Source organism: Tachyglossus aculeatus, chromosome 5, assembly GCF_015852505.1.
Source record: "Tachyglossus aculeatus isolate mTacAcu1 chromosome 5, mTacAcu1.pri, whole genome shotgun sequence".
Taxonomy (NCBI): Eukaryota; Metazoa; Chordata; class Mammalia; order Monotremata; family Tachyglossidae; genus Tachyglossus; species Tachyglossus aculeatus.
In genome coordinates, this window is record NC_052070.1 from 64,028,306 (window position 1) to 64,054,977 (window position 26,672).

Genomic DNA, 26,672 nt, shown 5'->3' on the forward strand with positions numbered 1-26,672 from the left:
CAGATCCCCAGCAGTCTTGGATCCACTCCCCCATAATTACAGTCTTAAGCGGGTCTGGATTTTCTCTTCGGCCCTTGTGTAGGTGAGACAAGCTATATACAAACACTCTGTCCCCTTAATATCATATATTGGAGGGTCATATCACTCCATTCCCTAAACGTTGCAGTTTGATATTCGAGTTCTACATGGCCTGCAGCCTTTCACCACTTTGTGATCTGTCTGTAGCTGAAAGCGTCTTTCCCACACGTATGGACTCGAGTTTTTCAAGGCCCACTCAGTGGCCATCACCCTTTGTGCACTTGCTATCCAGGCAAGACAGCTGCAGACTGAGGCAAGCCACTGCCTATTTCTGGAGCGGTTCGGCTCAGACACCATAGGCGTAGGTATCTGTGACAACCAGAAACTGCCCATCAAACCTCAGGGTCCTTAAAAATGGCCCAGTTGACTACAGCCATGTCCTTTCCTGGCCTGAGTAATAATAATAATAACAATAATAATAATAATAATAATGATAATAATAATAATAATGGTATTTGTTAAGTGCTTACTATGTGCCAGGCACTATACTAAGCGCTGGGGTGGATACAAGCAGCGTGGCTTAGTGGAAAGAGCATGGGTTTAGAAGTCAGAGGTCATGGGCTCTAATTCCGGCTCCACCACTTGTTAGCTGTGTGACTTTGGGCGAGTCACTTAACTTCTCAGTGCCTCAGTTACCTCATCTGTAAAATGGGGATTAAGACCGTGAGCCCCACGTGGGCCAACCTGATTACCCTGTAACTACCCCAGCGCTTAGAACAGTGCTCAGCACATAGCGCTTAACAAATACCAACAATATACAAGCAAATCAAGTTGAACACAGTCCCTGTCCCACTTGGGGTTTACAGTCTCAATCCCCATTTTACAGCTGAGGGAACTGAGGTGTAGAGAAGTGAAGTGACTTGCCCAAGGTCACACAGCAGGCAAGTGGCAGAGCAGGGATTAGAACCCATGGCTCAGTCCACTACAACATGGAACGGTGCTTGGCACATAGTAAGCAAATACCATTATTATTATTATTATTATTATTATTCTATAGCATGAGCAATCTATGAGTAGTATATTTTCCACCCTCTGTCATAGGCATAGCAGCGTGAGAAGCATAATGAGAAGCAGTGCGGCTCAGTGGAAAGAGCCCGGGCTTTGGAGTCAGTGGTCATGGGTTCAAATCCCGGCTCCGCCAATTGTCAGCTGTGTGACTTTGGTCAAGTCACTGAACTTCTCTGTGCCTCAGTTCCCTCATCTGTAAAATGGGGATTAAGACTGTGAGCCCCCCGTGGGACAACCTGATCACCTTGTAACCTCCCCAGCACTTAGAACAGTGCTTTGCACATAGTAAGCACTTAATAAATGCCGCCATCATCATCATCATCATCATCATCATCATCATCATCATCATCATCATCATCATCATAGCACTCTTATCAAGTCAAACGGACCTTACCTCACATGATGGATGGCACATGATACGTATCCTACGAATCGGGGAGGTGGAAACCCACCTCTGACTGCAGACGGCAATGCCGTCCTACTAGTATGCCACTAGTGACCTCCACCACTCCGTCCAGGACACTCTGGTCACAGGTCTCTGAGAAGCAGCATGGCCTAGTAGAAAAGAGCACAGGCCTGGGAATCAGAGGACCAGGCTTCTATTTATGACCTGTCCACTTGTCTGCTTTGTGACCTCGGGGAAGTCTCTTCACTTCTCTGTGCCTCAGTTACCTCATCTATAAAATGGGGATTGAGACGGTGAGCCTCACGTGGGACGAAGAAGGTGTCCAACCCTGTTAGCTTGTCTCTACCCCAGCACTTATTATGGTGCCTGGTACATATTAAGCTCTTAACAAATACCATTAAAAAAAGTCTCTGAAAAAAGGCTGGTGAATTCCTGAGCCCCAAAGGCAATTTGTTAAATTCAAACTGTACCGTAGCAAATGCTGTCTTGGACTTGTAATTCTCCTCCATCTCCATCCACCAAAACCCCTTTCACTGATTAATAGAAAAAATTATCTTGGCATAGCCCTGAACATCAAAAAATGTGTCCATGTGACATGGGATTTACATGTGGCAGTGTGAGAACATTCTCCTTACTGTAGTCTATGTACTGTAATTCATTTTAATTAAATATCCGTAATTTATTTTAATGTCTTTCTTCCCTTTTAGACTGTAAGTTCCTTTTGGGCAGGCATTTGTATCTACCAACTCTTTTTATTTTATTTTGCTTATTTGTAATGGAACTTGGTAAGTGCTTACTGTGCGCCAGGTACTATAGTAAGTGCTATAATGGATAGAGCATGGGCCCAGGAGTCAGAAGGTCATGGGTTCTAATTCCAGCTCCTCCATTTGTCTGCTCTGTGACCTTGGGTAAGTCACTTCACTTCTCTATGCCTGAATTCCCTCATCTGTAAAAGGGGATCGAGACTGTGAGCCACGTGGGGCAGGGATTGTGCCCTTCCCTATTTGCTTGTATCCACCCAGCGCTTAGTTCAATGTCTGGCTCCTAGTAAGTGCTCAACAAGTGCCGCAATTATTATTATTATTAATAATAGGCTGCTTATTAATAATGATAATACTGCTTCCCCATGTAACTCTATTATGTAGTACTTTTCCAAGCACTTAATACAGTGCTTTTCACACCGTAAGGACTCAGTAAATACCAACAGTTGATTGATTACTTGATAGAATCATAGGGACCCACCCGATTTTTGCATCAGTATTATGGGATATGCCTGCCACTAAATTACTCCTAGGTCCAGAATCTTATTTAATTTGCTTTTCATGTCTACTGCGATCATCCTATTCACCTTATACAGGGAAGCTTTGGTAGGCTGGTATAGTGGTTAGAGCACAGGGTTGGGAGTCAGAAGGTCATGAATCCCGGCTCCGCCACTTGTCTGCTGGGTGAACTTGGGCAAGTCACTTCACTTCTCTGGGTCTCAGTTACCTCATCTGTAAAATGGGGATTGAGGCTGTGAACCCGACATGGGACAGTGTCCAGCTCAATTTGCTTGTATTTACCCCAGCACGTAATACAGTGCCTGGCATTTGTACAAATACCATCATCATCATTATTATTATTAGGCTCGTGATTTCAAGATTTCATAAATGGGTGGCTGTATTTAATCAAGCACCACCAAGATCTAATCCACAGCCATGGCTACAGTGACCTTCACTCTGGAAAAATGACAGTGATTATTTTTTTTTCTTTTAATATTTTTCTGAATAGTGCTCTCTAAGCAAGGTTCTATAAAGACTCAAATATTTTATGAGAAGAATCAGCACGGCCTAGAGGAAGGAACACGGGCCCGGGAATCAAAGGACCTGGCTTCTAATCCTGGCTCCACTACTTGTTTGATGTGTGATCTTGGGCAAGTCACTTCACTTCTCTGTGCCTCAGTTCCCTCATCTGCAAAATGCGGATTCAATATCTGTTCTCCCACCTACTTACTCTGGGAGCTCCATGTGGGATCTGATTATCTTGTATCTACAGTGCTTAGCACATAGTAAGCACTTAACAAATACCATTATTATTGTTATTATTATTATCTACTGGGATCTACAACGATTTCCTTAGGGAGCTCATCTGCTCTCACACTATCTCCACTATCTCCTATCACCTCTATGCAGATGAATCTCAAATCTTCCTCACTAGCCCTGACCTCTCTCCTTGGAAGCCTTGCGTCTCTGCGTTCCCTGTTTCTCGAGCCTGCAAATTTGGCATTATCCTTAATTCTTCTCTCCCTTTTATCCCCCCTTTTCAGTCTGTCACCAAATTCTATCAGTTCTCTTCCTTCCCAGCACTTCCAGAAATCATTCCTTTCTCTTCATTCACACTGCTACTACCATTCTGGTCCAAGCCGTGGCCATATCCCAACATGACTCCTGCATCAGCTTCCTTGCAGATCTTTCTGCCTCCTGCCTCTCTCTCCGCTCCAGTCCATATTTCACTCTTCTGCCTGGGCCTTTTTTCTAAAACATCATTCTGTACCCCTATTGCCACTCCTTAAATCCTCCACTGGTTTTGCATTCCTCTCTGTATCAAGCTGAAACTTCTGACTGTTTACTTTAAGGCAGTTACTTGGCTCCCTATCACCTTATTTATCCTTGCTCCCGTCAGTACCCAGCTCCAATGCCTTGCTTCTCAAGGCAATTCATTCATTCATTCAGTCTTATTTATTGAGAGCTTACTGTGTGCAGAGCACTGTACTAAGCGCTTGGGAAGTACAAGTTGGCAACATATAGAGACGGTCCCTACCCTACAACAGGCTCACAGTCTAGCAGATCTACTCACTGTTCCTTCTTTTCCTCTCTCTTGCCACCTGTTTCTTGTTTACGCCCTCCCTCCTGTCTTGTTCTCCGTCCCTCTTCAAATCCAGAGAAGCAGCATGGGCTAGTGGAAAGAGCATGGGGCTAGCAGTCAGGGGACCACGGTTCTAATGCCAGTTCCTCCACTTGCCTGCTTTGCGGACTTGGGCAAATCACTTAATTTGTCTGTGCTTCAGTTTCCATATCTATAAAAGAGGGATTAAATACCATTTACTCTCCCCCTTAAACAATGAGCCTCATGTAGGACAGGGACTGTGTCAGTCCTTATTGCCTTGTACTTAACCCGGGACTTAGCATGGTACTTGGCCTGTGATCATGGGTTCATATCCCGGCTCTGCCAATTGTCAGCCGTAGGACTTTGGGCAAGTCACTTAACTTCTCTGTGCCTCAGTTACCTCATCTGTAAAATGGGGATTAAGACTGTGAGCCCTCCGGGGGACAACCTGATCACCTTGTAATAATAATAATAATAATAATGGCATTTATTAAGTGCTTACTATGTGCAAAGCACTGTTCTAAGCGCTGGGGAGGTTACAAGGTGATCAGGTTGTCCCACGGGGCGCTCACAGTCTTCATCCCCATTTTACAGATGAGGTAACAGGCACAGAGAAGTGAAGTGACTTGTCCAAAGTCACACAGCTGACAAGTGGCGGAGCCGGGATTTGAACCCATGACCTCTGACTCCAAAGTCCGGGCTCTTTCCTACTGAGCCACGCTGCTTCTCGACCTCCCCAGTGCTTAGAACGGTGCTTTGCACATGGTAAGCACTTAATAAATACCATTATTATTATTATTATTATATCACCAACCCTTTCATCCACATCCTGCCTCTGGCCTGGGACTTCCTCCCCTTCCGTATCTGACAGACCATCCCTCTTCCCACCTTCACAGCCTTATCAAAATCACATCTCCTCCAAAAGGCCTTCGCCAACTAAACCCTCATATCCTCTCCTATCTCTCCCTTCCACATTGTTCTTGCACTTGGATTTGTACCTTTTAAACACTTGATATTCACCCCACGACACTTTTGAATATCTCCATAATTTATTTTAATGTATGTCTCTCCCTCTGGGCTGTAAGCTCCTTGTGGGCAGCCAATATGTCTACCAAGTCTGATGTATTGTACTCTTCCAAGTGGTCAGTACAGTGTTCTGCACACAGCACTCAACAAATATTCATTCAGTTGTATTTGAGCACTTACTATGTGCAGAGCACTGTACTAAGCACTTGGGAATGTATAATATCACAATAAACAGACACATTCCCTGCCCACAATGAGCTTTCAGTGTAGAGGATGGACTTAAATAATAATAATGATGGCATTTGTTAAGCGCTTACTATGTGCAGGGTACTGTTTTAAGCACTGGAGAGGATACAAGGTGATCAGGTTGTCCCACGTGGGACTCACAGTCTTAATCCCCATTTTATAGATGAGGTAACTGAGGCCCGGAGAAGTGAAGTGACTTGCCCAAAGTCACACAGCTGACAAGTGGTGGAGCCAGGATTAGAACCCATGACTTCGGACTCCCAAGCCCGGGCTCTTTCCACTGAGCAATGCTGCTTACATATAAGCGCTGTGGGGCCTGGAGGGGGGATGAATGAAGGAAGTAAGTCAGGGTGACGCAGAAGGGAGTGGGAGAAGAGGAAAGAAGGGGCTTAGGGGAGGCCTCTCTGGCCTTCAGGGCTTTGAAGTCTGTCAGGTTTGAGGAAGGTGTATGCTCCAGGCCAGAGGCAGGACGTGGGCGAGGGTCGGCCACGAAATAGACAAGATTACAGAACAGTTAGTTTGATTTATTAACAAATGACATAATTATCAAACCTCTCTCCTCATTTTAAAAGCCCATATCTTAAAAAACCCTTCTGAAACCACATCTCCTCCACAAGGCATTCCCTGATTATGCTCTCACCTCCCCACCTTATTTTCCACACTGCTGACACTTCAGCATTTCTACATTCATTCATTGTCATATTTATTGAGCACTTGCTGTGTGCAAAACCCTGTACTAAGTGCTTGGAAAGTACAATTTGGCAACATAATTCATGTATGCACCTTGGTATTCATATCCCCAGTACACTTACTTCCTTATCTTTTATACTCTACCGCTTCCCTTTATCTGTAATATATTTTAGTGTCTGTCTCACCTCGTGTATTGAAAGGTACTTGAGGACAAGGATCAAGTCTACTATTTAGTTCTTCTCAAGTGCTTAGTTCAGTGCCCTGGACAGAGAAAATTCACATTAAATACAAGTGATTGACTGGGAGGAGAAACTGGTTAGATGAGAGGGAGACAGCTGGTAGAGAGTCTTGAGGTCAAAGCCTAGCAAGATTTTGTTTTATGGAAGAAGAAATGGGTAGCTTTTGAAGGATTTGGAGGAGTCGAGTGAGGGATCTGAATGATATTTTTAGAAGATATGTTTATAGGATAGATGGAAGAGGGGAGAAGTTTGAAGCCGGGAAACCAGTAAAGAGGCAAGACAGAATTTCATGGTCTGTATCATATATCATTTCCGGAGTAAGATGTAGCAACTGTTTTCTAACACATTCTTGGGTTCACAGATCTAATGTACTATTAATCCATTCACTACTTCATGACTAAGACTTGCATTATTAAAATTAATTTTAACATTCTGTGATGTTTGAGGTGATTGATTTCTGGTTAATTTCCTGAAAAAGTGAAGTTCCATTCATCTGTAATGGAATGAATGAGATAGAATTGAAAGAAATGTCAGCATACCTACTCTTGGGCATTATTTTTTGAATCAGGGTTTAATTTTATTTCTAGCATGGATTTGTATGTGATCGAATAAGAGAAACAAATGTCTTTTATAATGTTGCCATCAGTTAATTAAAATTCATTGGAAATGAATAGCAGAAGACCACATTTCCCATCAATAATGACAGTAATATGTGTTATTTTTCCATTTCACTTTCCAAAAAGAGAAGTGATGTTTGACTGTAGACTATAAGCTCAGTTGTTGGCAGGGAATGTGTCCGTTTATTGTTATATTGTACTCTCCCAAGTGCTTAATATAGTGCTCTGCAAACCGTAAGTGCCCAATAAATAGGATTGACTGATTGACTGTGTCTTTTTTCACAGGATCTGTTATTCAGTGTGTGTGCTCTCAATGTCATCTCCACCATTGTCTGTGCTTTGGCAACAGCAATGTGTTGCATGCAGATGGTTTCTTCTGATGTGCTCCAAATGGTGAGTGTGTTTTAATGATAACCAGATTCAACCCTGAAGAATTTCCTGACCAGGAGTGACCCCCTAGATTCAAATTCTGCTGGCAGTTGTCATCGATGGGGGGGTCAGTAATGTTTACTCCACAACCCGCCAGACTGTAAGCTCCTTGCGGACAGGAATCGTATTTGCCAACTCTATTGGGTTGTACTCTCCTGAGCGTTTAGTACAGTGCTTTGCATGCAATAAGCCCTCAATAAGTACCACTGATTGATCTAGTAGACCCTGTGCTTGTAGGGAGATGAAGTCATCACTGACAGAGTGACTTTCCAAACAGCTGGCCAAATTGCAAAGCTTAAGACCACTTTTTTTTCCAGTGAAGAGTGTAAGCAGAAGTAACATTTTTTCCATCCTTTCTTTCCCAATCCTTTTGTATTGTCAGAGGTTCATATAGGACCCTCCATCTTCAAACAATGAAGAAGGGGAAAAGGATGACTTATAGTTTGACCAGCTTCAAACTAATCACTCCATTTTATTCTTTGAAATTCTGTGTTGGTGGTGATCTGTAATTACAGAAAGAAATTCACTTACCTTGAGAAGCAGCACAGGCTAATGAATAGAGCACAAACCTAGGTCCCAGTCCCCAAACGACCACTTCCATGCTGGGTGACCGAGGGAGAATCACTTATCTTTTGTGTGCCTCAGTTTGCTCATCTGTAAATTAGGGATTGCATATCTGTTTCTCTTCCCTTTTAGACTTGAGCCCCATATGGAGCAGGATCTCTTGTCCAACCTGATGTTCTTTTATCTATCCCAGCACTTAGCGTGGTGCTTGGTACTTAGTGAGTGCTTAATAAATAATAGCATTATAATTTTGAAGCAAAAATAGTATCTCCCAATTCTGTGTTTTATAGACGTGGTCCTTTAATTTCAAATACAGTTTACAATCCTGCCATAAATAGTTGATGGCCTCCGTCTATGAGTGAGTCTTTGAATGAGGATCATTACTTTTGAATGGGCATTAAAGGAAGAGAGAGATAATCTGTAAATTCCATCTTCAACCTCATGGAAGCCTTGTTAGAGGAACTTCTCAGTTACTGTCCTTAATTTGGTTTCATGAAAATTAGAGTGTTTAGCAGAGAAGTGCTAGATGTCACATAATTTTGCAGTCCCAAGAACTAAGAAATTGACCAAAACTATATGTGGTAAGAAGTTACAAGATGAAATATAAATTGGTATGTACGAACAATAAAATATGAGTTAGATTTTATTTGTGAATACATGCGTAAGTCCTTAATTTTCAAAGGGTTCTTTCACAGCCCTTCCAACAAAAAGGTGCTTAGTCCTGCAGACTAGAGAGCTGTCATTAGGTAATGCTAAGTAGAGATAAAATATTAATGGAAACAGTCTTTCATCTCTCTATTCAAGTCAATCAAAATACTTTGAAATTGAGGGGGAGGGAAAGGAAGGTACTTGAACCACGTTAAACTTGGAAAGCGTTAAACACCGGAGAGTTATCTCTAAGAGCGTGAGCAGCTGTAGGAAATACCAGCATCAAAATTCAGTAGTAAGATTGTAAAAGAGAAGTAGTGTTGCCTAGTGGATAGAGCATAGACTTGGGAGTCAGAGGACCTGTGTTCTAAACCTGACTCCACCACTTGTCTGCTCTGTGATCTTGGGCAAGTTGCTTAACTTCTCTGTGCTTCAGTTACCTCATCTGGAAAATGGGGATAAATATTGTGAGCCCTAAGTGGGTCAGGGACTTTGTCTGAACCTGGGTTAGTTGTATCTACCCCAGCCCTTGTACAGTGCCTGGCACAAAATAAGTGCTTGACTAATTCCAGTTTTTTTTTTTTTAAAAAAAGGAGTATTAAAAGAAGAATGTTACAATGGGGGATTCCTGTACTCGGAAACCATCCTGTCTCCGAATTGTGTTCACAAACTCTGTCCTCCTGTAGGTAAAATGATAATAATTCAAACTCCTATAGTCCTAAATTGGGGTTCCTTGAATTTCAGAATTACAAAGGTCTACTGTGGGTGCCTTCAGATGGGATTAGCACCACTGAATTTTGTTTCTTAGACTGCTTGGAGCTCTGCAAAATCTTCTTGCTGTCCTTGTGGCCAGCTGCTGCCCATTCCAACATTTCTTTTTCAGCTGATGTAGTCAAGCTTGTAGTACCAGCTGCTTGGTGTGTATGGTAGGCAACTTCTGGGAGGGAGCAGAAAACCTGTCATTAATCCTTACTTGATGTCACTGATGCAAGACTTACAGTTAATGCTTGACCTGGTTTTCGTTAGTCCAATCTCAGTGGTTTTCTTTGGGCAAGCCCAAGGGTCTGGGGACACAATATATTTGGGGTCATTGACTCCTGATGTTGCCGTCTGAAGAGCTGGGCTATTGGAATCTGAGAGGGTCAAAATCCTGAATCATTGGAGAAGCAGCATGGCTCAGTGAAAGAGTAAGGACTTGGGAGTCAGAGGTCATGGGTTCAAATGCTGTCTCCACCAATTGTCAGCCGTGTGACCTAGGGCAAGTCACTTGACTTCTCTGTGCCTCAGCTCCCTCATCTGTAAAATGGGGATTAAGACTGTGAGCCCCGCATGGGACAACCTGATCACCTTGTATCCTCCCCAGCGCTTAGAACAGTGCTTTGCACATAGTAAGTGCTTAACAAATGCCATCATTATTATTATTATTATTAGATTAGGTAGGCCCAGAGAAATGAAGTTACTTGCCCAAGGTCACACAGCAGGCACCTAGCCAAGCAGGGATTAAAACCCAGGTCCTTTTCACTCCCAGGCACATGCTCTGTCCACTAGGCCACACTGCTTCTTCTGTTAAAAGACTCGTAGATTAATGCCTGGGTTTTTCTGTAACACTATTATTCCCATAGAGCTCTTACATTAATTACCTCATTTTCGCCCTCATCGAAATGCTCCTTACCATTCATTCATTCATTCATTCAATCGTATTTATTGAGCGCTTACTGTGTGCAGAGCACTGTACTAAGCACTTGGGAAGTACAATCAGTGGAGGGGACTAGATTTGGTGCATGCATGGCAGCGTGGGGTGGTTGATTAGGTCTAAGCAGAGGACCTTCAAGTGGTCATTCATTCCTCTTAGGATCATACTCTTGGTTCTAGCAGGAGACATCTTGATCAATCCATCAATTGTATTTATTGAGCACTTACTGTGTGCAGAGCACTGTACTAAGCACTTGGGAAGTACAAGTTGGCAACACACAGAAATGGTCCCTACCCAACAGTGGGCTCACAGTCTAGACGCAAAGCCTTTTACCACACTTTGAGCATTTTGCCATTCCCATTAAAAATATATCTAGCTTCAACTTCCGCTATGCTAGATTCAACTCACTCTGTGCTTCTAGGTCAGTACCACCCCTAGCTAACTATCTGGCATTGAGTGCTCTGCACCATTCAGAAAGGAAGAGATTTCACTGATTCCTTACCTGCTGAGGTGGCTGATCAGTTGCCTGCAAGTCTACCCCAAAGTGAGCAATTTTTAGGGCTGTTTCTTGCAGCTTTACCCCTAAAAAGGACTATTCTGTGATGGGAGGAGGATACAGACACTGCCCCCGCTTTGGAGCAAAGATACGTGACCATTATTTTTGTGTTGCCTAGCCCCGTGCTTGTGATTAAAGTCCTCCGGCAGGATGCCATACTGACCTGTCACAACTTGCCCATCAATCAATCAATCATATTTATTGAGCACTTACTGTGTGCAGAGCACTGTACTAAGCGCTTGGGAAGTACAAGTTGGCAACATATAGAGACGATCCCTACCCAACAGTGGGCTCACAGTCTAGAAGGGGGAGACAGAGAACAAAACCAAACATATTAACAAAATAAAATAGAAGAGATATGTACAAGTAAAATAAATAAATAAAAAGAGTAATAAATATGTACAAAGATATGTACATATATACAGGTGCTGTGGGGAAGGGAAGGAGGTAAGGCGGGGGGGATGAGGAGGGGGAAAGGAAGGAGCCATCACCACGTGGCTTCGATTGGTGGCCCAAAGCCTGCAAGAAGGAATTGATTATATAAAGGTGGTGGTGTCCGTGGCACCATCCACACTCTCTCATCCCTGTCAGCCGTTTTCCCACTAGGGCTTGGAGCATATCAAGCAGACTGGCAGGCAGGAGGGAAAGGAAGCAGAGAAAGGAGGTTGGGTACATATTATAATTTTTTTCCCTTCTTTTGGCATTCTGTCCTGATGTGTTTTTCCCTGCTGAGCATTTCTGCTGCTACATTTGACAGAGCAAAAATTACAGTGGATGAATAGCCGGAACCACCATCTGAAGGAGCTGAATTGCTTTTAAGTAGCAGTACACATGATTGTGCCCTGAAAATCCTGCCCATACAAGGAAAGACTCTTGCATTTAGCATGTTTTATTCATTCATTCATTCATATTTATGGAGTGCTCACCGTGTGCAGAGCACTCTACTAAGCGCTTGGGAGAGGACAATACAACATTCATTCATTCAATCGTATCTATTGAGCGCTTACTGTGTGCAGAGCACTGTACTAAGCGCTTGGGAAGTACAAGTTGGCAACATATAGAGACAGTCCCTACCCACAGACACATTCCCTGTCCACAACGAGCTTACAGTTTGCGGTGGGAGAGACAGACATTAATATAAATACATAAATTACAGATGGGTACATAAGTACTTTGGGGCTGGGACGGTGGGGGGGAAAGAGCCAAGGGAACAAGTCAGGGTGATACAGAAGAGAGTCGGGGAAGAGGAAAAGGGGCCTTAGGGAGAGCCTTTTGGAGGATTGTGTCTTCAATAAGGCTTTGAAAGTGGGATGAGTAATTAATTGTCTGTCAGATTTGAGAAGGGAGGGCATTCCAGGCCAGAGGCTGGTCTTGGGTGAGGGGTTGATGGTGAGATAGATAAGATCAAGGCACAATGAGAAGATTAGCATTAGAGGAGTGAAGTGTGCGGGCTGAGTTGTGGTAGGAGGGGTCAAGGGCATTGAGTGTTTTGAAGTCCATGATGAGGAGTTTTTGATGTGGAGGTGGATGGGCAACCACTGGAGTTTTTTGAGGAGTGGGGAACATGTCCTGAACATCCTATTCTCTGCAGTGTTCTTCAGAAGGTGGTACATGATTTTGTTACCCCAATAGGTCACATTTTCTTGAGCTTGAGAAATTTCTCCTGAGAAATGAAACTATTAATGGAGATGCACATTTTTTGTCGTGAAAATTTAATCTTCACTAAACTATATTTTTTAAACTTGGAAATACAGAGTAAAATCTTTATCATCCTCATCATCTACTTGGGGCAGAGCCAGTCTCCCCAGCTAGATTGTAAGCTCCCTGAAGGCTAAGAGAAGCAGCGTGGCTCCGTGGAAAGAGCGCGGGCTTGAGAGCCAGAGGTCATGGGTTCTAATCCAAGCTCTGCCACATGTCTGCTTTGCGACCTTGGGCAAGCCATTTAACTTCTCTGTGCCTCAGATAGCTCATTTGTAAAATGGGAATTAAGACTGTGAGCCCCACGTGGGACAACCTGATCACCTTGTATCCCCCCAGTGCTCAGAACAGTGCTTTGCACATAGTAAGCGCTTAACAAATGTCATTATTATTATTATTATTAAGATCAGGTCTATGAACATTAGTCTACTCTCCCAAGTACCAAGTGCAATGCTCTGCACACAGTAGGCACTCAATCAATATATTAATTGATTGGTTGAAATGTAAGAATGTAATGCACCTTGGGGAGAAAGAAAAGAGAGGGTCTTTTTGCAGTGTAGACTTCTCCTCTTCTCATTCAATCTCAATGCAAAAATTCAACTTTGCTTTCCACCGCCATGAAGGAAAAAGTCAGATTTTTACATAGTGTAGACAAGTGGTTTGACTTGGGAAATTTTCCATCTAGCACACTCTAATGTTTCATTTGAACAGGTTATGAGGCCAGAGAAGTTTTAGTAGCATCATTACTAAGATTTAAAAAAAACTTCTCTCTTAATTGTATGTAACACCGAAACCACCCCCTTCAGTATAAATCCAGAAAAAGTGTCAGAAGCATTTACTAACCTTTTAAAGAGGTTGCCATTTTAGAAAGGTAACTAATTAAACATTTATGCATCAGGTATGAACTTCTGACCTTGTGCATTGAAGCCTTATGCTAGTTATTTTCATCAGTATGTATTATAAAGGAAAGGTTAAGTACTTGGTGAGTGGTACATTACCGCGTCAGGTTTTAGTGTTGCAGCAATAAATTGTAGAGTGCTTCAGTAAGCAAATACAGTATTATAAGCACTCTACATGCCAATATTTTGTTATGGCACCCAGGCAGAAAGAATGAAAATATTATTTTCTTGAACAACAAAGCACTGTAATGTATTTTGGAGTGATGTATATGTTTTAGGTAATTTAGTCAAGTAAGGAGTCATTTTATATAATTCTCTAAATGTGTAGAAATTGTCAGCTTATATTTCTGAAAATCACAAGACAGCTGTATTTAAAAACTCTGTCCTTAAACAGTGGTGATTATGTACATTGTCTAGGCTCTAAATGTTAAATAGTTTTTACACTTCTAAGATTTGCATACCAGGAAAGAGGGAGTCAGAGCTGATGTTCAGCAGTGATAGACCATTGATGTTCAGTTTCCCAATCCCGTGGAGGGGTGAAGATTTTTAATCCACATTTCACATTGCTACCCACCCATACTTTGAAAATCGTCGCCATAATCGGCTTGTCAGATTTTGGAATGTGGGCATTGACTCTGTCTAGATACTTGCAGATTTTTTCTTTCGGTTTGTCAGTATTCATTAGTGGAGGGGTATATATGCTTCCATGCCAGTGAAAGCCAGAATGACAAGTATTTGTGTGTACGTATAGTACATTTGGGAGCAATATACGTTTGTGTCAAGCCATTATCCTTGGCTTCATATATATAGAACACTGTACTAGATAACCTCTGTCTTGGGCAGAGATAAATCGTTGAACTCAGGAGCTGCACTTTGGAGAGTAAGATCATAGTGGTCTATCAGAGAGAAGCTAGGGATTAGAGCTGGGTTAGCAGAGATAAGAAACTAAGAGAGTTTGGGGGTGGCTGTATATCAGTCGATCAGTGGTAGTTATTGAGTGCATACTGTGGGCAAACCTGCCTCCTCTCAAATTTTTTCCCCTGTGCCTGTGCTTCCAACCCCATCCTTTTGTAACATAAAGCACTTGCGCCCTCTCTTCTCCCTACCCTTACCCCGATCTTCAACCGCTGAGTCTCGAATAGCTCCTTCCTCGTTGCTTTCAAACACGTCCATGTATCTCCTATGCTAAAATCCCCTCCCTTGACCCCACTGCACCATCCAGTTATCGCCACGTCTTCCTCCCACCGTTCCTTTCCAAGCCCACTGAGGGAGTTGTCTACACTCACCGCCTCTACTTCCTCTCCTCCAGTTCTCTCCTTCATCATCGTCATCATCAATCGTATTTATTGAGCGCTTACTATGTGCAGAGCACTCTACTAAGCGCTTGGGAAGTACAAATTGGCAACATATAGAGACAGTCCCTACCCAACAGTGGGCTCGCAGTCTAAAAGTCTCTCCTTGACCCCGTCCAATCTGGCTTCCATTCCCTGCTGCCACCATTGCCCTGAAACTACACTCTCCAAGGTTACCAGGGACCTTCTTGCCAAATCAGATGGCCTTTACTCCATCTTAGCCCTCTAGATCTTTTAGCTGCCTATGACGCTGTGCACCACCCCCTTTTCCTGGAAGAGGTAGCTTACCTAGGCTTTGCCAAAATGGTCCTCTCCTGGTCCTCCTCCATTCTCTTTGGTTGCTCCTTCATAGGGACTTTCACTGGCTCTTCTTCTGCCTCCCACCCTCTAACTGTGGGGGTGTCTCAAGGCTCAGTTCTGGGGCCCCTTCTAGTCTCCATCTTCATCTAATCTCTGGGAGAACTAAATTGATCCCACAGCTCCAAAATGTACCTCACCAGCCCCAATCTCTCTTCTTCTCCTCTGTAAATCAATCGACCAATCATATTTAGCGAGCGCTTGCAACATGCAGAGCACTGTACTAGCGCTAGCAGCAGTGTGACTTTGGGCAAGTCACTAAACTTCTTTGTGTCTCAGTTACCTCATCTGTAAAATGGGGATTAAGACTGTGAGCCCCACGTGGGACAACCTGGAATTTTGAGAAGAGCATTAACTCTTTCAGATTAGTAGGGAATGAGTTATTGCACCATGGGAAGCATTCCTGCCATCAACAAAACTAACTAGGACCAAAAGGACACTTCAAAGGGCTTGTAACTATATGAGCTTAAATCATCTAAGTGCCCATGTTTTGTTTGATCGTATTAAATAAAATGAAGAAAAGGACTGAACCCGATTCTGTCATTCCCTAGGTTTAACTATCGGGGAGTTAGTCAATCAGTGGGATTTAGAGCAGTGTTTCTCACATAGTAAGTGCTTATAAAATACCATTATCAGTATTATTATTATTATTATATAGAGAAGCAGCGTGGCTCAGTGGAAAGAGCACGGGCTTGGGAGTCAGAGGTCATGAGTTCTAATCCTGGCTCTGCCACTTGTCAGCTGTGTGACTTTGGGCAAGTCACTTCACTTCTCTGTGCCTCAGTTACCTCATCTGTAAAATAGGGATTAAGACTGTGAGCCCCACGTGGGACAACCTGATCACCTTGTAACCTTCCCAGCGCTTAGAACAGTGCTTTGCACATAGTAAGTGCTTAATAAATTCCATTATTACTATTATTATATCATCACTTTCCCCAACATCAAAGCTCTACAAAAATAACTTATCCTCCAAGAATCCTTCTCAGACTGTCCTCTCATTTCCCCACCCTCGTTGCCCTTCCTTCTGCCTCATCTATACACTTAGTTCTGTACCCCCTAAACACTTTGATTCTCCCCCACAGCATTTATATACATATCTATATACTATACTGTTGTAATTTATATTAATCCTTCTCTCCCCCACTAAGGGTAGGGATCACATCTGCCAATTTTCTGGTATTGTACTCTCCTGAGCACTTCGTTCAGTGCTCTGCACATAGGAAGTGCTGGATAAACACCCTTGGTTAACTGATTGATTGGTTGAAAAGTCAAAGCAATTAACTGAAATATCAAGTAAACATATGCCTAAAGTTATTTCAGTCAAAGGCATGTCTCTTAAAGGATAGTTTTCAAATTAGAATGTTTCCAAAAGCAGGAGCCAAAGACTAAATCATCTACCTCGCCAGAACAAGAGAAATGACAGCAGAGTATTGCCTGAAGGAGAATGATTCCTTCTGTGTCTGAATTGGTTCCTGATATGCTTCCCCCCCCTGCCGAACACATAAAATGGGGTCGTAAAGGCCAGATTTCCTTTGATCTTCCAAAAAAGTCAATATATGGCATCATGCACTAGTTTAAACCTGCCAACAGCCTCACTGAACCATTGTTCCTCTATATTTTTACATGTGACTGCTTATATGCTTTTGTAGTTGTGCTATTCAATCTGTTGGTTTTCATACTCAAGAGCAGTCATATTTTTTACTTCTTTTACAGTGCAATTTTTTCATTTCAGATTTGGAATAATTAAAATATTCTTTAGTACCTCCTTCTAAGGTTTTTCTCTAAGGAATTTATAATGAGATTGTTGGTTCTACTCTGAATGAAAACATGGACTACTTGATTCCAAACAAATATAAAAAAGACTGAGTCCAATTCTGATAATGTCTAGATTTAATGTCTGTGTCTCCCTCTAGATCGTAAGGTCCTTGTGGCCAGGGGACATGCATACCAATTCTGTTGTATAGTACTCTCCCAAGCGCTTAGTACAGTGCTCTGCTTACTGCAGGTGCTCACTAAATACCACTGACTGATTGACTAACTCACTGATAGTTAAACCTAGGGAATGAAATAATTGGTTTCAGTTCTTCATTTTATTTAATACGATCAAACAAAACATGGGCATTTATATTATTTAAGCTCATATAGTTACAAGCCCTTTTAAGTGTCCTCTTGGTCCTAGTTTAGTTGATGGCAGAAATGTTTGCCATGGTGCAATAACTCATTCCCTACTAATCTGAAAGAGTTAATGCTCCTCTCAAAATTCCAGTGAGGAAAAACTAGGCAGTGGGAAAATTGGGCTCATAATTACTTCTTGCTGGGTTGCATGGTCTATTGAAAGAGCACAGACCTGAGGGTCAGAGCCCCGGGGTTCTAATCCTGGCTCCACCACATACCTGCTGTGTGACTGTGGGCAAGTCACTTAACTTCTCTGGGCCTCAGTTACCTCATCTGTAAAAGGGGGATTAAGACTGTGACCCTCACGTGGGACAACCTGATAACCTTGTATCTATCCCAGCGCTCAGAACAGTGCCTGGCACATAGTAAGCACTTAACAAATGTCATCATCATCAACTAGTTCGTAATCCCTAGCGGGAAAGGAAGGTCTTGGCCAAGTGCGCGATCTGACTGGCATCTATAAAATGCTTTAGGATGTTTAACTCCTGTGGCGAGCAAGCAAGACCCCAAGATTTGATCTTAAACTTTGTATACTACCGTGAGTGGAACTCAGTGTATTAGAATTCTGCCCAGAAAAATCAATCAGTCATATTTATTGAGTGCCTGTTGGGCGCGGAGCACTGTATTCATTCATTCATTCAATCGTATTTATTGAGTGCTTACTGTGTGCAGAGCACTGAACTAAGTGCTTGGGAAGTACAAGTTGGCAACATATAGAGACGGTCCCTACCCAACAGTGGGCTCACAGTCTAGAAGGGGGAGACAGAGAACAAAAGAAAAAATATTCACAAAATAAAATAAATAGAATAAGTGTGTACAAATAAAATAAATAAATAAATAGAGTAATAAATACATACAAAGGTATATACATATATACAGGTGCTGTGGGGAGGGGAAGGATGTATGGCGGGGGGGATGGGGAGGGGGAGGAAGGGGAGAGGAAGGAGGGGGCTCAGTCTCAGTCTGTACTAAGTAACCCCAGTGCTTAGAACAGTGCTTGGCACATAACACTTAGCAAATACCATAAAAATAATAATAATAAGTACTTGGGAGAATGCAATACAGCAGAGTTGGCAAACATGTTTCCTGCCCACAATGAGCTCACAGTTCAGACGGATTTTTGAGAGATCCCCAAAATGCCAAAATTTTTGGGATCTCTCCTGGAGGAAAAAAAAGCTCATTGCATGGGGAATAGTTGTATTTTAGAAATATGTGTTCCACATTCATTGCTTGGCAGTTTGAAATACCATACATATATTGTGTTATACATTGATTACTAAAAATCAAATGCTTGGATGTCCTCTGAAACATCCTTGAGGCCCTAAATAAAGCAATCGGGTCCAACTTTATTTTTCAGTTTCTCCCACAGAGATCCCATTCTACCAACCCAGACTGCATGATACCCCATGGAGCCATTCTCCATCAGACTTTGGATTTTGATGAGTTTATACCCCCAATACCACCTCCACCCTACTACCCACCAGAATATACCTACACACCTGTCATGGAAGCACAAAGGTTGGTTGTGTGTATGTGCCTGTATGACTGTGTAATTTTGCTTCATTTAACATGTTTATATACCTGGCAACTGTCTTTGGCTTTCGTTTTTTAAAATAAGCTGGAATAGCAGCATTCATCATTTTCACTAAGGATACCAAGTGAAGCATAAGGTCATGTTTGACAAAAGCCTGTAGAATCAGTTGTGAAAGCAGTGACAGTATAAATTTAGACCATCCATTTATTCATAACTGTCATTGTAAGACTATCCTTTCAAGACAAATTTAGCCTATTGTGTCTTATCTGAAAATGAAACATGCCCCTATTATATTTCAATCATAAAGATGATATGCAGATTAAATGAAAGATTCAATCATTTACATAAATTATATTCCTTTTACTGTGTATTGGAGTGTTCTGTTAAATGATGGAGTATACATATGGTATATACATGCAGTTGTCGGCTTGGTTTTTGGTTTTGAAGATCATGCTACAACTGGTGGGGATACTTTAGCTGTGTGTGCATTTAACAGAAAAGGCCAGTGTCTAGATGATAATTCTTTCTACCTTATTATATGAAGGTGAGAAAGCATCGGTGGAAAGCTGACGATTTGTTTCTAGGCTAACACCTAGAAACAAAATTTTATTAATGTGAATGGAGGTTTTATTTCACGTCCATCAGTTTTTTATGAGGAAAGCATTGAGAGAATGTTTGTAAAATGTGAGCACTTTATGTTGCACTCAGCTGCAGTACAGAAATATCCATTAATTTTACTGATGAACTAGTTTGGGCCTCATAATAAAAATATCATTTCTTTTCTTCAGGGGGCTCCATTTAGACTTTCCACATTCTCCCTTCAGTACTTTCTATGAAGTGGCCATCAACAGTCCTGGGATTCTCTACCCAACTGAACTTCCTCCTCCTTACGAGACAGTGATAGGACAGACTCCTGCAAACCAGGTAAGAAGCATGCAGAAAAGCTCATATTGAATCATTTTCATTAGAATTTTTTCACATACAAAAGCACCTCAGTTTGACTGCCCATGGAAATGAGGTCTTAAGGCACATTTTGACAGTGAGAGCACTCAGTTCTAAAAATTGGGGGTTACGCTTTTGACAGACTGGAACTAAGGAAACGGGGAAGCAGCGTGGTCTGAAGGAAAGAGCACAGCCCTGGGAATCAGAGGATCAGGGTTTAATCTCGGCTCTGCCCTCGTCTGCTTTGTGATCTCGGACAAATAACTTAAAGCCTCTGTGCCTCAGCTACCTCATCTGTAAAACGGGGATTAAGGCCATAAGCCCCATGTGGTAAATGGACTGTGTCCAACCTTATTAACTTATCTCTACTTCAAGACTTAGTGCTATGCATGGCACATAGTAAGTGCTTAAATGGTATCAAAAAATAAAGAAAAACTCATTTACAGTGTACTTTGCCTTGACCGAACCCATTGCTTATATATAAACAACCATTTCTTCTGGCATCATGTCATGTTCATGTCAAGCACTTAGTACAGTGCTCTGCACACAGTAAGCGCTCAATAAATACAATTGAATGAATGAATGTTCTATCCAGACAGGGAAGTAGCGTGGCCTAGTGAATAAAGCGTGGGCTTGGGAGCCAGAGAAGCTTCTATTCCCAGCTGTGCCATTTGCCTGCCGTGTGACCGTGGTCAAGACACTTAACTGCTCTGTGCCTCAGTTTCCCCAACTGCAAAATGGGGGTTCAATACCTGTTCTCCCTCCTGCTTAGACTGTGAGCCCCTTGTGGGGCAAGGACTATGTCTGACCCGATTAGCTTTTTACCCCAACACTTCGAACAGTACTTGTCACATATTGAGTGCTTAACAAATAACATGGGAAAAAAAAAGATGTGTTGTTGGAGGAACATTGTCTAAGTCCCAACAGCATGCTGAGGAAGAACCTAGTGTGCTTTTTTTTCCTCTAGGTATCTAACGTCCTACTTCCCCAGAACGGCAAATGGTTTCAGATGAGGAAAAGGGAAAACCACACATGCCATTATCCCCGACTAGGCTACCACATCACACATTTTAATGTCCACTTGGGAGCTTTTCCCTCCTCCACTGCCCTGTCCTCCTCCGTCCTTGGGTCCTGGGGGTGTCTGGGAGCTCCTTTGTGGAGAGGATCCAATGCTTCTCTTCATGTGGGGCTGGACTGTTGGATGGTCCCTGATGGGGGTCTGGGGCAGGGGTGGGGAGCTTACCAGTCCCCACCTCAGGGGATCCTTGGGGCACAGAGATAGCGTGGCATAATGGATAGAGCACGGGCCTGGGAATCAGAAGGTCATGGGTTCTAATCCTGGCTCCATCACCTGTCTGCTGTGTGACCTTGAGCAAGTCACTTCACTTCTCTGTGCCTCCGTTACCTCATCCTTAAAATGGGGATTGAGACTGTGAGCCCTAAGTGGGACAGGGACTGTGTCCAACCCACTTGGCTTATATCCACCCCAGTGCTTAGTACAGTGCCTGGCACATAGTGAGCCCTTAACAATTGTCGTTATTATTATTATTATTATTATTATTATTATTATTATTATTATTATTATTATTATTATTATTATTTGACCTTGGGAACTGGGAGGTTGAAACAGTGGGATTAGAGGGACAGCTAGCTAGCAGCAAGGGTGCCTCACCAGTGTTAGGCTGGGGATGTTGAGGCTCAGGAGAGAGTTGGGACATGCATGAGGTTGGATTGGGGATGGCTGTTTGCCCCCTTCAGACCTGTCAGTCAGTCAAATTTATTGAGCACTCACTGTGTGCAGAGCACTATACGTGAGAGAGTACAGTATAACAATAAACGCATTCCCTGCCCACAGTGATTTTTACAGCCTAGAAGGGGACACAGACATTACCATAAATAAATTACAGGTATGGATGTAAGTTCTAGCCCAGCAGCATGTCCTAGTAGATAAACAGGAACATATATACATATATACAGGGATGCAGGACAGAAGGGTAATAATAAATGAGTAAATAAATTAAACTCATTTACTTCCAGACCCAAGAGGCATTAATTATGAATAATTATTCATAATTCCTCTCCTCTCCCTCCTCTCCTCTCCCCCTCGTCCCCCTCTCCATCCCCCCATCTTACCTCCTTCCCTTCCCCACAGCACCTGTATATATGTATATCTGTTTGTACATATTTATTATTCTATTTATTTATTTATTTATTTTATTTGTACATATCTATTCTATTTATTTTATTTTGTTAGTATGTTTGGTTTTGTTCTCTGTCTCCCCCTTTTAGACTGTGAGCCCACTGTTGGGTAGGGACTGTCTCTATATGTTGCCAATTTGTACTTCCCAAGCGCTTAGTACAGTGCTCTGCACATAGTAAGCGCTCAATAAATACGATTGATGATGATGATGATAAAGCACAGGCCTGGGAGTTAGAAGGAGCTGAGTTCTAATTCCAGCTCCGCCACTTGTCTGCTGTTGCATCTTGGGCAAGCTACATCACATCTCTGGGCCTCAATTACCTTCTAGACTGTGAGCCCGTTGTTGGGTAGGGACCATCTCTATATGTTGCCGACTTGTACTTCCCAAGCACTTAGTATAGTGCTCTGCACACAGTAAGTGCTCAATAAATATGATTGAATGAATAAATTCCCTGCCCACGATGATTTTACAGTCTAGAAGGGGACATAAACATTACTATAAATAAATTACAGATATGGATGTAAGTGCTGTGGGGAGGGGAGGGGGATGTGTTGATTGCCATTTCAGAGGCAGGAAGAGGGACGGAGGGCTGACTGAGTCTGAAAACCACTGATTTGCCACATGGAGGAACAGTGGGATTTGATGTCATGACATGCTGCGTGACTCCATCCCACTGCACCTGGCAGGCATCTTGGTTTGATACGCCGTGGGCCACGTTGAGCCCATTGTTGGGCAGGGACTGTCTCTGTCTGTTGCCGAATTGTACTTTCCTAGCGCTTAGTACAGTGCTCTGCCCACAGTAAGCACTCGATAAATACGATTGAATAAATGAACGAGAGAGGTATTCTGGACGGAGGGATTGGAGATAGGAGGGAGGAAGTGTGTTCATCGGCTCCGAAGTGATAGAAACTACATGGGTAAACAGATTGATTTAGATGGAGTCGAGACTACAAGCTGCGTTTTGGCAAGCGAAGGTATTATTTAAAGAAAAGGGAGCCTGGTACCTGAAGAGATTGAAGTTCATGGTCGAGTGTTTTCGTTCTATACAGTGTTTCCATTTTAGCAACAGGGTACCTCTGTGGTTTTTTTGAGGGGGGTAGAGATGTGGCTAGAGCATGAGCCTGAGAGTCAGAAGGACCTGAGTTCCAATCCCAGTTCCGCCGCATGTCTGCTGTGTGACCTTGGGCAAGTTGCTTCACTTCTCTGGCCCTCAGTTGCATCATCTGTAAAATGGGGAAAGGGACTGTGTCCAGCCTGATTAACTTGTGTCTACCCCAGTGCTTGGCACATAATAAGCACTTAAGTACCATTATTATTGTTATTATCACATGATGCCATTAATGCTCGGTGTCTTTTAGACTGTGATCCCACTGTTGGGTAGGGACTGTCTGTATATGTTGCCAACTTGTACTTCCCAAGCGCTTAGTACAGTACTCTGCACAAAGTAAGCGCTCAATAAATATGATTGATTGATTGATTGATTAAACAGTTTTGCTCAGAGCAAGACACCCACCACTAACTGTGGATCTCCTGGTTGGTCTGTCAATCATAAGTAAATGGCCAAGACACATTGCCTTATGCTGACTTCTCATGTGGTCTGTATTGTCTCTTCTCTCAACTTTAAAGTTGCCCACTTCAGATCCTCGTGCAAAAATGGCTTAGGAATTCTGCTGTCGGTCTACTACAAGTTCATTCATTTATTCAATCATATTTATTGAGCACTTACTGTGTGCATAGCACTGTACTAAGCGCTTGGGAAGTACAAGTTGGCAACATATAGAGACGGTCCCTACCCAACAGTGGGCTCACAGTCTAGAAGGGGGAGACAGACAACAAAACAAAACATGTGGACAGGTGTCAAGTCACCAGAATAAATAGAAAAAAAGCTAGATACGCATCATTAACAAAATAAATAGAATAGTAAATATGTGTAGAGTGCTGAGTACATTATAACAGAGTTGGTAGACACATTCTCTGCCCACAACGAGCTTACAGTCTTGTGCAATTTAAAGAAGGTGGAGGCAAAATGGCCTAATGGAATGGCCCTGGGCCTAAGAGACAGGAAATCTAGGTTCTAGTCCAGTCCTATCACTGGCCTGCTTTGTGTAGACTTGCACATTAATCAATCTTTGTATTTTTCATCATTTATTGTGCAGAGCACTGCACTACGTGCTTGGGAAAGTACACTACAATGAAGTTGATAAACATAAATCCTGCTCATGAGGAACTACAGGGAGCGATACAAAATAAATTACAGACAAGAGAGATTGTAGAGAATAAGGATATTTCCGTAAGTGTCATGGGGCTGGGATAAGGCACTTAACTTCCCTGGGCCTCAGTTTCCTCATCAGGAAAATTGGTCAAATGTTACACACTGATGACAGCTGAGGTTACTTGCTTGAAATAGGTTAAGGCAAATCGTGTCGTAGCATGTAAATCTGATCGATGTGACACAAAGGCACAAAACCGTTTCTTCTGACATCGTGTCACTCTAGATGATTGTTGTCGAAGGATCATTCCCTGATTCCCCAACAGAGTTCTCTCTGGCCAACACGCACAGTGAAAACACATGCAGTGGGACAACTGACCACCAACATAACGTGAGAAGAGAATTGACAGAAAATCTCTTTGAACTTTTATGTAGCCTTAAATCTCGTGATCGGCTGAGCTGCCTGAGGGGCAGAAACAAGAACATAAATCCCTGTGTCCTTCAAAGCTGAGTCAAAGTTCCGCCTCCTTTTCCTATCCTCCCTCCTACATTTCTGTGCAATTATTTCAGGTCCTATAAGTTGTACGGTACCTATTTTAATCAGTAGTTATCCTACAGATCTGACCAAGTGGTTATGCTTCCCTAAATGCCTAGCTTGTATCCCAAATAATACTGTAGGTATTGGGGAAAATTAGGCACCTCATGATTACTGAAATTGATTGTATCATCTGCCGACTGGAAGATCTATAAATAAGGCACAATAACATCCATCACCTTGGCTTTACGACACTCAATCAGCTCTCTCCCATCCTCACTCTTATCTATTGTTTTATGGTATTTGTTATGTACTTACTATATGTCAGGCTCTATTCTAAGAGATGGGGTAGATACTAGGTTACTAGGTAGGATACAATCTGTGTCCCACATAGGGCTCACAGTCTTAGTCGGAGGGAGGTGGATTTAATCCCCATTTTAGAGATGAGGTAACTGATTCACAGAGAGAATAATAATAATAATGACATTTATTAAGCACTTACTATGTGCAAAGCACTGTTCTAAGCACTGGGAGGGTAGAAGATAATCAGGTTGTCCCACATGGGGCTCACAGTCTTCATCCCCATTTTACAGATGAGGTAACTGAGGCCCAGAGAAGTTAAGTGGCTTGCCCAGAGTCACCCAGCAGAGAAGTGGCAGAATCGGGATTAGAACCCAGATTCATTCATTCATTCATTCAATTGTATTTATTGAGCGCTTACTGTGTGCAGAGCACTGTACTAAGTGCTTGGAAAGTACAAGTTGGCAACATATAGAGATGACCCCTGCTTAACAATGGGTTCACAGTCTAGAAGGGGGAGACAGAGAACAAAACAAAACAAGTAGATAGGTGTCAATACCATCAGAGTAAATAGAATTATAGCTATATACACAGCATTAATAAAATAAATATAGTGAATATGTACAAATAAAATAGAGTAATAAATATGTACAAATATATACAAGTGCTGTGGAGAGAGAAAGGGAGTAGGGCAGAGGGAGGGGGGGCGATGGGGAGGGAGGAGGAAGAGGAGAGGAAAAAGGGGGGGCTCAGTCTGGGAAGGCCTCCTGGAGGAGGAGGAGTCAGATCCTCTGACTCCAAGACCTGTGTTCTTTCTACCAGGCCTTGCTGCTTCTCCTCTGTCACTATAACCCAGCCTTCACACTTCATTTCTAATACTAACCTACTCACTGTGCCTCACTCTCACCTCTCTCAGCATCTACCCCCTTGTTCACATCCGCTTCATATCTGACAGAGCACCACTCTCCCCATCGTCTAAAATCGCATCTCAACCCCCCCCATTATTGGTGCTTGCCCAACAACAGTTCCAGATACTTTTCTAACTCCCTATCTGATTCTACATTTAAACTTTTGGCATCTTGTCAAGCTCCACCTTGAAGAATCAAGGCCGCCTATCACTCTGCCATCTTTCCCGGCCCTGATCAGAAACCTGAAGCTGGGAGCCCCTGGGATTTTCCCATGATCTACGAAGTCCCATTTGGATTGGTTCCAGCTCAGTCTATCCTGCCACCAGCCCCCTGCCCAAATCTTCCGTCTCGCCTGGAACTCCCTCCCACTTCATATCTGACAAACCACCACTCTGCCCAGCAGCATGGCCTAGTAGATAAAGCACAGGCCTGGGAGTTAGAAGAAGCTGAGTTCTAATTCTGACACCGCCACTTGCCTGCTGTTGCATCTTGGGCAA

General features: G+C 42.8%; 1 protein-coding gene across 2 annotated transcripts in view; it reads left to right on the forward strand.

Annotated features, from left to right (window-relative positions):
• The window catches only part of FAM189A1 (family with sequence similarity 189 member A1), a 408,034-nt gene that overhangs the window by 348,036 nt on the left and 33,326 nt on the right, over nucleotides 1-26,672 (forward strand). The window contains exons 5-7 of one of the 2 annotated variants that reach the window (XM_038746877.1): nucleotides 7,461-7,568; nucleotides 18,904-19,064; nucleotides 19,869-20,004. In XM_038746877.1, the coding sequence (XP_038602805.1) occupies nucleotides 7,461-7,568; nucleotides 18,904-19,064; nucleotides 19,869-20,004 (405 nt within the window). The remainder of the gene's footprint in view (nucleotides 1-7,460; nucleotides 7,569-18,903; nucleotides 19,065-19,868; nucleotides 20,005-26,672) is intronic. The other variant, XM_038746876.1, reaches the window with a different exon arrangement.